The sequence below is a fragment of the Schistocerca serialis genome, unplaced genomic scaffold, assembly GCF_023864345.2.
Source record: "Schistocerca serialis cubense isolate TAMUIC-IGC-003099 unplaced genomic scaffold, iqSchSeri2.2 HiC_scaffold_710, whole genome shotgun sequence".
Taxonomy (NCBI): domain Eukaryota; kingdom Metazoa; phylum Arthropoda; class Insecta; order Orthoptera; family Acrididae; genus Schistocerca; species Schistocerca serialis.
The window spans coordinates 364,071-377,573 of record NW_026048311.1 but is presented as its reverse complement, the minus strand read 5'-3'; the positions used below and the strand labels follow the sequence as shown (position 1 = coordinate 377,573).

At 41.3% G+C, this 13,503-nt stretch overlaps 1 protein-coding gene across 1 annotated transcript in view; it reads right to left on the bottom strand.

The window, feature by feature from the left end:
• Positions 1-13,503, bottom strand: part of LOC126449166 (CLIP-associating protein 1-like) — a 292,116-nt gene that overhangs the window by 49,282 nt on the left and 229,331 nt on the right. The window contains 4 exon segments of the mRNA XM_050091012.1: positions 2,276-2,433; positions 4,536-4,848; positions 5,361-5,524; positions 9,476-9,643. Of these exon segments, the coding sequence (XP_049946969.1) occupies positions 2,276-2,433; positions 4,536-4,848; positions 5,361-5,524; positions 9,476-9,643 (803 nt within the window).

The window sequence follows — 13,503 nt, the reverse complement described above, 5'->3', positions numbered from 1 at the left end:
CGCCTATACAGCATGGCAAAATTCCATAGGCACTAAATGGAAAAGCATTGCGACACTATGAAGAAGTAAAGTGCCGATACATCACGAGCCATTGCTGTGGTTGTATGTGTGCTCTGTGCCTCGCCATCTCGCTGCCCGCCAACCGCCGCATCGATACGAACAGGTTGAAACTTTTAGTACTGTATTCGTGTGGACCAGTGTTACTTTTGTTCCATAGTGTTCAATAACAACTTAAATTTTACCAGAACTGTCCTATCATTTAATTATCCTCACAACTAACCTAGCCAGGGTCCTTTCAAAATGTTGTGCAATCCGAGCGTCCCGAAATGAAGAATTAAAGTTTATGTTAATAATAATTACCTGCAGACCTAGCTATGTTAGAGTGATGTTTAAGGAACTGTCTTGTTAATGAACCATTAGATAGATAACAAAGGTCTGACAAAGTTGGAAGATAATTTTGAAATTGGTTTAGTAATGAAGTTTAATTATGTCGAGACAGATATAATGGTATTTAAATGAGCAGGAAATAAGATAAAAAGAGTAGTAACTCATATAGTGGAAATTTTGAGCACGCAATGATTTCAGTAATTAAATTTTTTGTATACAGAGATCATAACAGTTTCAGGGTCCCCCCCTTTTTTATTCATTTGAGTTCTGAAGTGTTCCAAACTGATTTGATCAGTAAAGTTAAAGTCAATATCAAAAAACCAAAATTTATCAGTGTTTTACCTTTATCAAAATTGACATTGTGTTTGTGTTTCCAAAGTGCTATTTCTAGGGTAACCTATGCCCGATTTTAATCAGATCAATAGACAGTACGAAGTTTTGTAGTAAACATTATAGTGTAATGTTGTGTATTTATGGTTTATCCATATTAGTACAGAAAGTGAAATTATCAGTTCGGTAGATTTTCTGGTTCAAAAATTTACCATATTATGCAGTGTTATTACGTGTTGTTTTGTATGAACGTACATCAACTTGTACAGGGAAGAAACTCAGTTAATGCCTAATTAGGCTGGCGACCGTATTATTAGCAAATTGGTAGCATATTCTGTGTTGTTTCTTGTCCATCCTGACGTGTAGTTGCATTTCGGACTTGCATGACGTATCATTGTTATTACAGAGTGGGTGTAAGTCTGATTTGCCTCCATTCAGGTACACGCGGTCAATTTCTATACAAAAATCCTTTCTCATAAGGTGAAGCCCGCCAACTTACCATAGTACAGGCTTTAAGGAGTATTGTGTGCCCCACGCGCACGTTACAAACGCAACACCTTGTGTAGTAGTGCTGCATTATGTGAAATGTGGAAATTTATTTCTAGCCCAGAAAACAGTTTTAATTTACACAATGCTTCATCTCAATGGACACTCACCACAGAGATTTGTTATTACTAGTATCATAAAAATATATTCTGAAGACTGCAGGTAAAATTGAAAAATTTGCTTATTTCTGTTAAGCACTATGAATATCACAGAAGAAACAAAACCAGTGGTTATTATTCACACATTAAAAATGAAATTCAATGGAGAGGAGTAAAGACGAAGAGGGAGTACTGAAATGAATGAGAAAATAAAGGAATAAATCAAAAGCAAGTATTGTTGAAAGTTCTTGCCAAAAGTTTGGTGGTTTTTCAGTCATTTACCACCATACTGGGTTGTGTACTTTTCTGTAGTTCTCTCATAGTACTTCTCAAAATCTTGTTCATTTCTAATGCAAAGCACACAAGCTGCTTTACATGGTACTGGTCAATCAATACACAATGTTTTCAATCAAATGGCTCTGAGCACTATGCGACTTAACTTCTGAGGTCATCAGTCGCCTAGAACTTCGAACTAATTAAACCTAACTAACCCAAGGACAGCACACACATCCATGCCCCGAGGCAGGATTCGAACCTGCGACCATAGCGGTTGCTCGGTTCCAGACTGTAGCGCCTAGAACTGCAAGGCCACTCCGGCCGGCAACGTTTTCAGTCCAAATTAGGCATTTATAGCTACGAATGGTGGGCTAGCCATGCACCATCTTTTTCCTTTACTACCTTTTGCAATTACCACAGAACTTGGAGCATCTACTGGATTACCTACTGTGGTCTGCACCTTGCATGGAAGAAGATCTATTTGTGAGTCTGAGTGAAATTAAAGAGCAGTTATTCTTTCATTTGTTTTTAATGGTAATAACCATGTATGGTTTTGTTTCTGATTTGAATAATTAAATAATAATTAAGGCTCCATAGACTAAGAATAAAGAAATATCAACAAAAGAGGTTCTAGTTACCTGTACACTTCTTCTGGATTGAGACTTCCCTCATCCATCTCCAGAGAAGGCCTAGACTGTGGAGTTGCTGGAGACTGAACATGTGGTGATGGTGATGGGGGCGAACTTCCCGTGCTACTGCGCCTTACATGGCTATTTACAAGGCTTGCTGCTGTTTCCTGTACAATTAAATGACTTCATATAAACCTGCATTTGATTTTGCTATTGTCGAAGTGTACTTACATTAACATTTCTCACATGATTCAAATTTCATCTCTCTAGTTCTACAACTCTATTTATCCTCCTCCAACTACAACCAGAACCACCACCACCACTACAACTAAAAGTTCTACTACTACTGATAACAACAGTGATGATACTGTTAGTGACTGAGTTTTACTCCTATTACACATTTCATGTGATGGACTTGAATGAACTGTCTACTAGTTCATAGCTCACTCGCATGACAATTGATACACTAGCAAACCATTTAATTGCACACTGTATTCTAATCCGAACAAAGTTCAAAGACCTCATTAAGGTGTGAGGCCAGAAACATGAGGATATAAAACTGACCAACTGTTGAAGCACATACTGGCCACTGTTTAATTTATATGTATTATATTTTCAGGCAGGAGTGTACAACATAGAATTCAACGGCAGTTAAGGACAGTTGATTACAAACTAGATTGAACATTTCAGCAATATTTCACTATTTAATGGGAAAAAATACAATTATTTGGCAGAGGGAGGGGGAAATGAAAAGAAACAAAAGAGTGAGAGACGAGCAAAAAATGTTAAAGTTTTGCATAAAACACAACACTGTTCTTCTCAGGTATAAATTGTGTACATGTGTGATATCATTACGAAATAGATGGCATAATTTTGGTTTAATTTCTTAGGACTGCGTTTGATCAAGAGTAATGAACTTAGAGATTACTACCTTTAGTAAAGAACTTGTTTCCATAAAAGATATACAGATTTCATAGCTGCCATGCTACAATAAGACTGAGTGCGACAGCAACAAACTACAACCAACAGCTTACCCTACTGAATCACCCCAATCACAAAAAAAAAAATTTATCCTGTCCGTTACTTTCTTGTTCACCTCAGCAATTTATAAAAAACTTTTCTACATCTTTCTGAACCCCTTTAACTACAGAACAAAATAATTTTGTGTAATGTGTTTTTCTAGAAAATTCTCACAACATACTACTATAAACTGTGTTGATCATATTGCCCTGGTGTCTATCTCGATAGCTCTGGCTGCTATGTGGACAACTTGGGTTCAATTTCTGGTACTGCTGGGATTTTTCCTTAGTATGAGGACTGAAATGGGGAGCACTCAGCTTCATGATACCAACTGAGGAGCTACAGGAGTGAGAAGTAGTGGCTCCAAGGTCAGGAAAGCTGACAAAAAAGGCCGGAAGAGCAGAACACTGAGCTTTGACTTCAACATTGCCACTGGAGTCAGGAACAAACAATTACTGGAGGTAACAGACAAGTGGTGGGGGTCTCATTATTCTCCCACATCATATTACACTTGATTGTGAACAAGGTGGGGCAGGCAGAAGTGATACTAGTGATAAGTAAATCCTGCCATGCATGATTTGTGGCTTGCCAAATATAAATGTAATGGTAAAAAAGATTTCTACATTGTTGCTTGAATCACTACAGGAATCAAGATGTTTAATACAACACAAAATTACAGAAAGTACAATAACTGGCAATGTCCGCGCCCGCTAGCTGAGCGGTCAGCGCGACAGAATGTCAATCCAAAGGGTCCGGGTTTGATTCCCGGCTGGGTCGGAGGTTTTCTCCGCTCAGGGACTGGGTGTTCTGTTGTCCTAATCATCATCATTATTTCATCTGCATCGACACGCAAGTCGCCGAAGTGGCGCCAACTTGAAAGACTTGCACCAGGCGAACAGTCTACCCGACGGGAGGCCCTCGTCACATGACATTATTATACTGGCAATGTGTTAATACAATGTTCACTGATGGTTTTCACAAAAATAGTCATCTCAGTGATAAAAAAAGTCAAACAAAGCTCACAGCATAGCAGAAATAGTGTGCATCAAGTATAAATGTTTGTCATAATGCTATACATACAGAGGCAGAATTTGAACAGAATTGCAGTAATAATCAGTTCCACATCAAGTGTCCTAAATCTTAACATTATCACTATTAATTACCACACAAGCTAATCTACATGAAGTTTCAAGCTACACATAATTAAACAATGTATAAGTGAAAGTGTTTCCTGATAATGTATGCTTACCTGGTAATCTGGAGACAGTGATGACAAAATCATTGTCACCTGAGGTGTATTCAGGTTGAATAATGCAATTAGAGCGTTCTGAGCGGCTTTTCTGATTTCAGCTGATTTCTGATCATTTGTCCAACTGATTACTTTGGCTAAAGCTGCAGCTGCTTCTCGGGCACCTGGGTTAAAGGATGAGGCATCCATATAGGATGCAAGCTGGGCCAAGTATTGAAGAACAGCTACTTTAACTTTAGAATTGGGTGTTTGAGTCTGATCAACCAGGAACCTTATAATTGCATTCATTTGGAGTTCCAGTGGAAATGATTCCCTGCAGGATAAAGCAAGAAAATATAAAAACAATATTATTAGAAATATTAAGCAAACTTAGAAAACAGCAGCACACACAGCCAAATGAGATTTAAAACTTTCACACCACTTTGGCAAGTTGCATGTGCATCTTAAAAATATTATAATGGAAAATTTTAAAACTAAATATAGTTGTAGAGGATTATGGAGGGAGGGAGGGAGAGAACGCATGACTAAAAACACAGATAAAACATTTAATAAAAATGTGTACTGCTACGGGTGGGGGGCGGGGGGACCATAAATATAAAGCTCCCTTTCATAATTCAAATGAATAGTTGCACCTCTTTCTTGTTTTCTGCTGCTAAGATTCCCCAGCTGGCTCTGAATATGAAAGTGCAAAATTATGAAAGCTACTATTGTCTTACATCAACAGAATTTGTTAATTTGTGTAGTAATGTAAAACTCAAATCCGAATACCTACTTCAACACAGAACAGATAACACATTTTGCAAATTTAAAATATATAACACTTACCTTACAATAGATAATGACTTGTGTATTTTATTTTGGATTGAACCCAGCAAATCTCCACCAAGTTTATTCATGAGACGTGTAAGCAGAATGTATATCCAATCATGTAAATCATCTTTATGTGCTAGAATTAGTTCATTTAGAGTATCCAGAAACATACTGAAGACCTGCAAAATTCAAAGCACAGTTTGAGAATATCAGTACAAAAGATTATACGCAGAACAGAAACAAATAATTGATAAAATGAAAACTGTCAACAGAGTGATAAGAAAAAGTCAATAAGCTAGTAAATAAATGACAAAGGAGTGTGTGTGGTGATCATTTTGTGGTTGAATCTCTTTCTTTGTCTGCACTTGCTTCCTAATATATAATGAGAGAAATTTGGTTCTGCCTTCAGCAAACACAATTTTTCTTGTTTTACTACCACGTTTCAGTGAAGTTTCTCCATCTTCAGTTAGACATCCTGCAGAAGCACGAAAACACAAAATCTACAAAAAATGACATAACGGAAGGCAATAATCATAGCTGTACTACAAATACCAAAGAGACTTGTGAATACAAATATGTAATAATAAGATAATAAATAAAACCAACTGAAGATAGGAAAACTCCAAAACACGCTTGGCTAGTAAGACAAGAGAAACTGTGTTTGTAAAAGGTGGAACCACGTTTTCCTTATTGCATATTTGTTGTGGTAGGTAGTTGTGGGTACAAAAGAGGTGCGGAGCAGTGAGTGTGTGTGTGTGTGTGTGTGTGTGTGTGGGGGGGGGGGGGGGGGGATAGCACGTTACATATTGAGGAAGGTGCTAGTCCTGCCTGTGGCAGCGTGTAGGGACAGGATAGTGGGCTACTAGGTGCCGCATCAGGAAATTGTGCTTGAGGAGGGAAAGGGGGGGAGGGGGGGGAGTGAAAAGCAGAGAAGGGGAAAGGTCTATACAGACATTCTGCAAGGATGTAAGGTGTGTGCAGGGCTGGAGTGGGAGCTGGGAAGAGGATAGACAGGTGCAGGGAAAGGGATTAGTGAAGGTCAACGGCACGACGGAGGATATGTTGCACGGAGAGTTCTCACGTGTGCTATTCACAAAAGCTGGTGTTGGTGGGAAGAATCCACAAGTCAGAGACTGCAAAGCAGTTGCTGAGGTCAAGCACATAGTGTTGGACAGCATGCTCAGCAACTAGGTGGTCCAGCTGTCTCTAGACCACAGTTTCGCAGTGGCCATTCAATTAGACAGACAGCTAGTTGGTGATCATGCCCACATAGAATGTGACACAGTGGTTCCAGCTAAGTTCATAGATCATACAGCTGCTTCCAAAAGTGGCCCTGCTGCTGATGGGGTAGGAGATGCCTGTGACAGGACTGGAATAGGTGGTGGGAGGAGGATGTAAGGAATAGGTTTTGGATGCAAGTTTATTGAAAGGATATGAGCCTGATACAGAGGGATTGGGAACAAGATTGGAGTTGGGAAGAAAAGGATGTCGTGTCCATTGTGTGCATGTTGGAATATCAGACAGTGGTAGGGGTTATTACTTCAGAGTGTGACAAGAAGTATGCAAAATCTTGGTGGAGAACAGATTCATTAGCTCCAGTTCTGGGTGGAACCCAGTAGTAGGGAAGGGTGAGAGTGTTCATTTGTTTGTTTCTCTGTAATGATGAGCAGTCCCCCTCCATACTCCATATACACCACTAATTCCTTCGTTCCCTGGACTCAGCCTTAATTAGTCCTTGTTGTCCACCTGACTATCCCCTTCCTTATTCCCAAAGAAGCCTTCTATCCACCAGATCACCTACATAATCCTTTCTCCTTTTCTGCCCCCCCCCCCTCCTTCCCCCTGCACAAACTTCTTTTCTTTTCTTCTCTCTCTCTCTCTCTCTCACACACACACACACACACACACACACACACAAACAAACACACACACACACACACACACCGCAAAATGACTGTGCCAGGAATGGTGGAGAAATGCAAACTCATGCAGAGGCTTACCAATAATCATCCATTTGTGCATAATTTGCAAATGGAACATGAAAGTATGCAAATTATAGTGATACCAAAGTACTCTCCACCATAAATTGAGGTAAGACTGCTTGGGAACTGTAGAGGTATAACTGGGTCACTGAAAGAAAATCTGTGACAGCCAACGGAAATGTTGCCAATGCTATTATGCGGCTGTTTGTTGTTACACCATGTCAGTCGTCTGACTGAATATCACACCAGATAATTGTAGGTTTGTTACAATACGATACTAGTGAAGTGTGAAAAAAAAAATGCTAATAACCTCAGAGGATCAAAACATACTCTCTTTGTTGTTATAAAGAGAAAGTTTGGAAATATATGCTGTGGAAAAGTAAAGATTACAATGTTTCAGTATTTGAATGCATAGATTCATCTCTTACCCGCAGCTATGTAAAAGGGCACTCTCCACAGTCTTCAAAGAGTGTCATCATTATCCACATCTCCTATGTCATTGTCCCCATCTTCACTGCTGCTGCTATCATCCCCTAATCTTATTATAACCTCTTCCACTCTTTGTTACAGAGCACCTTCTTGTTGTCATGCCTCTTCCCAGATGTACCACGTACGTTAGACAGTATTGTTTCATTTAGATTAAAGTTCAGTCTTGATCACGTCTGTTTTAATGGGTAACCGGTTTCGGTTTTTTCTATAAAACCATCATCAGACCCATTGGCTCCCTTGGGTTGGTAGGTGGAGCTCTCCTTGCTGCTGTGCAGTCAACTGATGATCGTGATACTGCCCAATACTTCACACGCAGAAAATTCGACATCTTTTAATTTTAAGAGTTTTATTTTAGTCTGCAACATATGATTTCAACTGAGGTGACAAAAGTTCTATTTGCATTGAAACGGCAGTACTAAGGTGGAAGTTGGAACATATGACCATTGTATTCAGTAATTTTGTCAATTTCATAAACGGTATTACGTGATTTATGCTCTTTCAAGAATGACAGCAGTTCTGACTTCTTCATTTCCCTATCAAATGAATCTTTGCAGTTCTTCCTAGCCCATCCATAATGTCATTCTTCCTGATGCTGCAGCATGTAGGGGCTCTACTTAACTGCACTAAGTGGTATGGTGCATTATATTACAGGAAGTTCTTATTTTTGGAAGAACCACTCTTTAAATTTTTTTGCTGACATTTATATGCGCTAGTCCCCCCCGATTTCTTTGATGTAAAAAACTGTGGAGGATAATAAAAGCATTTGGAACAAACCCACCAATTGCTCCAGCATGTAAAAGATTGAGCTGACTGCCTTTTCCAACTGGAGCTTTCATCGTTCCTCATGTGATGTCATAATTCCACAGAGTCAGTAGGGAACGACCAGCACTTACCAACATTTTGTCCAATCAAATGATTTTTTAATGTCTGCACTACTTTTTTAGTATCACTAAAAGGCTGAGTTTTTTCTCTGGAAAACAACTCAACTCGCTGCCTTGTAGTGAGAGAAGCAGCTTCTTCTGGGTAGGATATTCTTTCTGCATGTAATAGTCTCACAGGTCCCTGAAGTGCACCCTCCTTAACATTATCCAGTTCTACTGTTTTAGCAGCATGCACTACCATGGAGTCAAAATAGCAGCAGTTGGTTCCTCCAGATCTCCAGTACTCTCTCCCTCATTTTTATCCTTACAGAGGTCGCTTCAGTTTTCAGAGCAGCAGCTACTCATTCTATGACTTCTGAAGACAGTGTAAATGGTCCATCATTATCCCTTTCTTCCTCGAAATAGCATTGTACATTATATAAGAGTTAATGAGATTGGATCCTCATGGTAGATGAGATTGGATCTTTATGGTAGTGCCCTATGGCAATATTTACAAATTCCTAGGCTCCCCCCACACGATGCGCTCCAAGTGTGGGTAGTGTCAAGGGACATTATTCCTGTCACCTGACTATACACACAAGATGCAATCTAACTCAGTTCATAAATACAACTTAAAAGAAAGCAGTTAGTATAAACAAAGTGTTTTGAATTGAACATGGATACAACAAAAATACAATTGTTCAAAACATCAATTCTAAGTCTAAATAAAATAAAATTTAAATCAACCTTTATTGTTGAAAAGAAAGACAAAGTTAAATATTAATATGTCTAAACTTACTTTTGTATGGGAGTCCATGAACATTTTGGTAAAAATTTCAGTTACTCATAGGAGTTCAACGCGTCTTAGTCTGTTTTCATTTTGGAAATATGCTTGCAATGAGACCAGCCCATCCTTACGCTCATTCCAGTGTGTGCTGGCACAGTTGTTTATGATGTCCGATATGTTCTACAGGGAAAAGAAACAAAAGAGTGTACCAACTGTTACATGTTAAAACACATTATAATATTTTGTCTCCATGTCCCAGTGAGAAACACATTTAAGTTCATGTTTATTTTGAGACAATTAATTACACAAGTATACTCAAATGGGTCTTTTTTATTATTTCTGTCAAATTTTAAAATTGTGACACTTAAAGTTGTGGCATCATCAATGGATTTAAAAAAACTGTGTGCCATGGAAGATGGTTCTACAGACATGTTCTCAGAATGTTACTTGTAAAACAATACATATGGTAATAATGTAAAAATATTAATGATGATGACAGTTAACGGAGACAAATTCCTGGACACTATTTATTGAGCTGCATGAAAATTGATCTGCAGGGTGAAATTCTCAATATGTGTATAAATACATGTAAAATACATTAAATATATGTTAAACATATTTAATATGTGCATATGTGGGCAATGCTACAGGTAAAAGGCTCATCCTAAACCCCTGGAACAATTTCAACCAAATTTGGTACACACATTAATTACGATCTAGAAAGAGATACTGCGGGAGTAAAATACACCAGCCTCCTATTGAGAAGAGGGTGATACCATGGAGGGATATGAGGAGTGGAGGAGATGGACTGAGATAAGGGAACGTAAAAAATGGAAAGCGGAGGGGGGGGGGGGGGGGATGGACAGAGAAAGGAAAGATGAGGAGAGGGACAGAAACAGAGGGAGGAAGATATAGGTATAGAGAGAGGGAGGAGGAAATGAAGAGAGAGAGGGGGAGGAAGAAGAAATGAACAGAAAGAGGGCAGACGAGGAGATGAACAGGGAAAGGATAGCGGAGGTAGTGGACAGATATTGAGTAGGAGATACGGGGGAGGGTGGGGGGGGGGAACCAGACAGACAAACACAGGAAGAAGAGGAAATGGAATGAAATGGGAGAGAAGCAGACAGACGGGGGGAGGAGCAGACCGACAGTGGTGGGGGGGGGGGGAGCAGACCGACAGTGGGGGGGAGGAGCAGACCGACAGAGGGGGGAGGGAGCAGACCGCCAGTGGGGGGGGAGGAGCAGACCGACAGTGGGGGGAGGGGAGGAGCAGACCGACAGAGGGGGGAGGGGAGGGGCGCACAGTCAGAGGGGGGAGGGGAGGGGCGCACAGACAGAGGGGGGAGGGGAGGAGCGCACAGACAGAAGGGGGAGGGGAGGAGCGCACAGACAGAAGGGGGAGGGGAGGAGCGCACAGACAGAGGGGGGAGGGGAGGAGCGCACAGACAGAGGGGGGAGGGGAGGAGCGCACAGACAGAGGGGGGAGGGGAGGAGCGCACAGACAGAGGGGGGAGGGGAGGAGCGCACAGACAGAGGGGGGAGGGGAGGAGCGCACAGACAGAGGGGGGAGGGGAGGAGCGCACAGACAGAGGGGGGAGGGGAGGAGCGCACAGACAGAGGGGGGAGGGGAGGAGCGCACAGACAGGGGGGGAGGGGAGGAGCGCACAGACAGTGGGGGGAGGGGAGGAGCGCACAGACAGAGGGGGGAGGGGAGGAGCGCACAGACAGAGGGGGGAGGGGAGGAGCGCACAGACAGAGGGGGGAGGGGAGGAGCGCACAGACAGGGGCGGGGGAGGAGCGCACAGACAGAGGGGGGAGCGCACAGACAGAGGGGGGGGGGGAGCACACAGACAGAGGGGGGAGGAGCGCACAGACAGGGGGAGAGGAGCACACAGACAGGGGGAGAGGAGCACACAGACAGGGGGGGAGCACACAGAAAGAGGGGTGGAGCACAGAGACAGAGGGGTGGAGCACACAGACAGAGGGGTGGAGCACACAGCCAGAGGGGGGGGGAGGAGCACACAGACAGAGCGGGGGAGGAGCACACAGACAGAGGGGGGGAAGAGCACACAGACAGAGGTGGGAGGAGACGGACAGAAGAGGTGGGGAGGAGACGGACAGAAGAGGTGGGGAGGAGACGGACAGAAGAGGTGGGGAGGAGACGGACAGAAGAGGTGGGGAGGAGACGGACAGAAGAGGTGGGGAGGAGACGGACAGAAGAGGTGGGGAGGAGACGGACAGAAGAGGTGGGGAGGAGACGGACAGAAGAGGTGGGGAGGAGACGGACAGAAGAGGTGGGGAGGAGATGGACAGAAGAGGTGGGGAGGAGACGGACAGAAGAGGTGGGGAGGAGACGGACAGAAGAGGTGGGGAGGAGACGGACAGAAGAGAGGGGTAGCAGATGGACAGAGATAGAAGGAAGGAGTAGATAGGCAGAGACGGGTGTAGGAGGAGATGGATAGAGAGATGGAGTATGCAGGCAATGCCAAGTATTCAGATAGTTGAATTACAAACACTGGTAAGGCAAGCTTAGAAACATTGAAGGCAGAGGTGGCTAAGACACGAATTACTGATGAAATATAGGCACTCATCAATGAAATAAGGAAATATATGGAATCAAAGGACATGATTGCTAAACAACAGTACTAGATGCTTAATACGAAATCAAAATGAGAAATAAACAAAATCAAGGTAAATGAGAAAGAACTTGTAGGGCAATAGGAAACACTTGTTCACAAGAAAAGAGTCACCACATATAAAAATTTCAAACATAATATTTGGGAAACCACTTATAAAGTACATTTGTGGGGACATGATTATGTGCAAAGAATGAGCAAATATATGGCAGGAGAATATAAAAAGTCTTTATTACGCAGAAGAGCAGTTACACAGTGAGAAGAAGAGACTGATGTGGGAGAAGAGAGATATTACAGGCATAAACACCCATCAAAGGGAATGTCAACTACTCACATGACAGCACAGCAAATGTTTGGGACAACAGTTCCACAAGTACTATTCAAAAGTGTGATGATCAACAAATTTAAATTAATTCAATTGTGTTCAATGTTATAAATCTGATCATTACAAATACCTTCAAAGCAGTAATGATTAATGGCAGTGACACTGCTGGTGGTGTAGTGGTAGTGTGTTATGATGAAAGATACAACCCTGTTAAGTGTCTCGTGACACTGAGTACCAAAAGGTGATACTATAAACAAAAAATAATAAAAAAAAGTAGTGTCAAAATGATGATAAAACTACAATGTTAACAAACTGTTTATGGTGGTAAAAACTGGATCTCCATCACACCTCGAAGCTCGCTTCGACCCAAATACTCCAAAAACAAAAACAAATTAGATTTCTGTAGAGAGCACAATTAAACCCTGCTGTCATCATAAAAAGAACAGAAAACAAGTAAAAAAATCAATCTAATTATTGTAACCCTTACTTGATACGCTTTTATGGAGCAACATGCTTGACACATTGGGGCATGGAAGTAGTGGGTGGGGGGATCGCACTCCAATGACAAAAACTGTTATAACAAATAATCTACTGAACAACTTCACTTGAAAACTTTTATAGCTGCTCAAAAAACTCACTTTTTGAAGTTATATGGGTTATATAATCAAAAAATAAGAAAAAAAAACAACAAAAAAATGAAAACATTAAAGGTTCTTTAAAAGAAATCATGTAAATGGCCAAAAATTTAACTGAGTTTCCTGAAGTTAGAGATATACAGGGTGGTCCACTGATCATGACCGGGCCAAATATATCATGAAATAAGCGTCAAATGAAAAAACTACAAAGAACAAAACTGAATGGGGAAACCAGATGGCGCTATGGTTGGCCCGCTAGATGGCGCTGCCATTGGTCAAATGGATATCAAACTGCATTTTTTTAAATAGGAAACCCCATTTTTTATCACATATTCGTGTAGTACGTAAGGAAATATGAATGTTTTAGTTGGACCACTTTTTTCGCTTTGTGATAGATGGTGCTGTAATAATCACAAACATATGGCTCACAATTTTAGACAAACA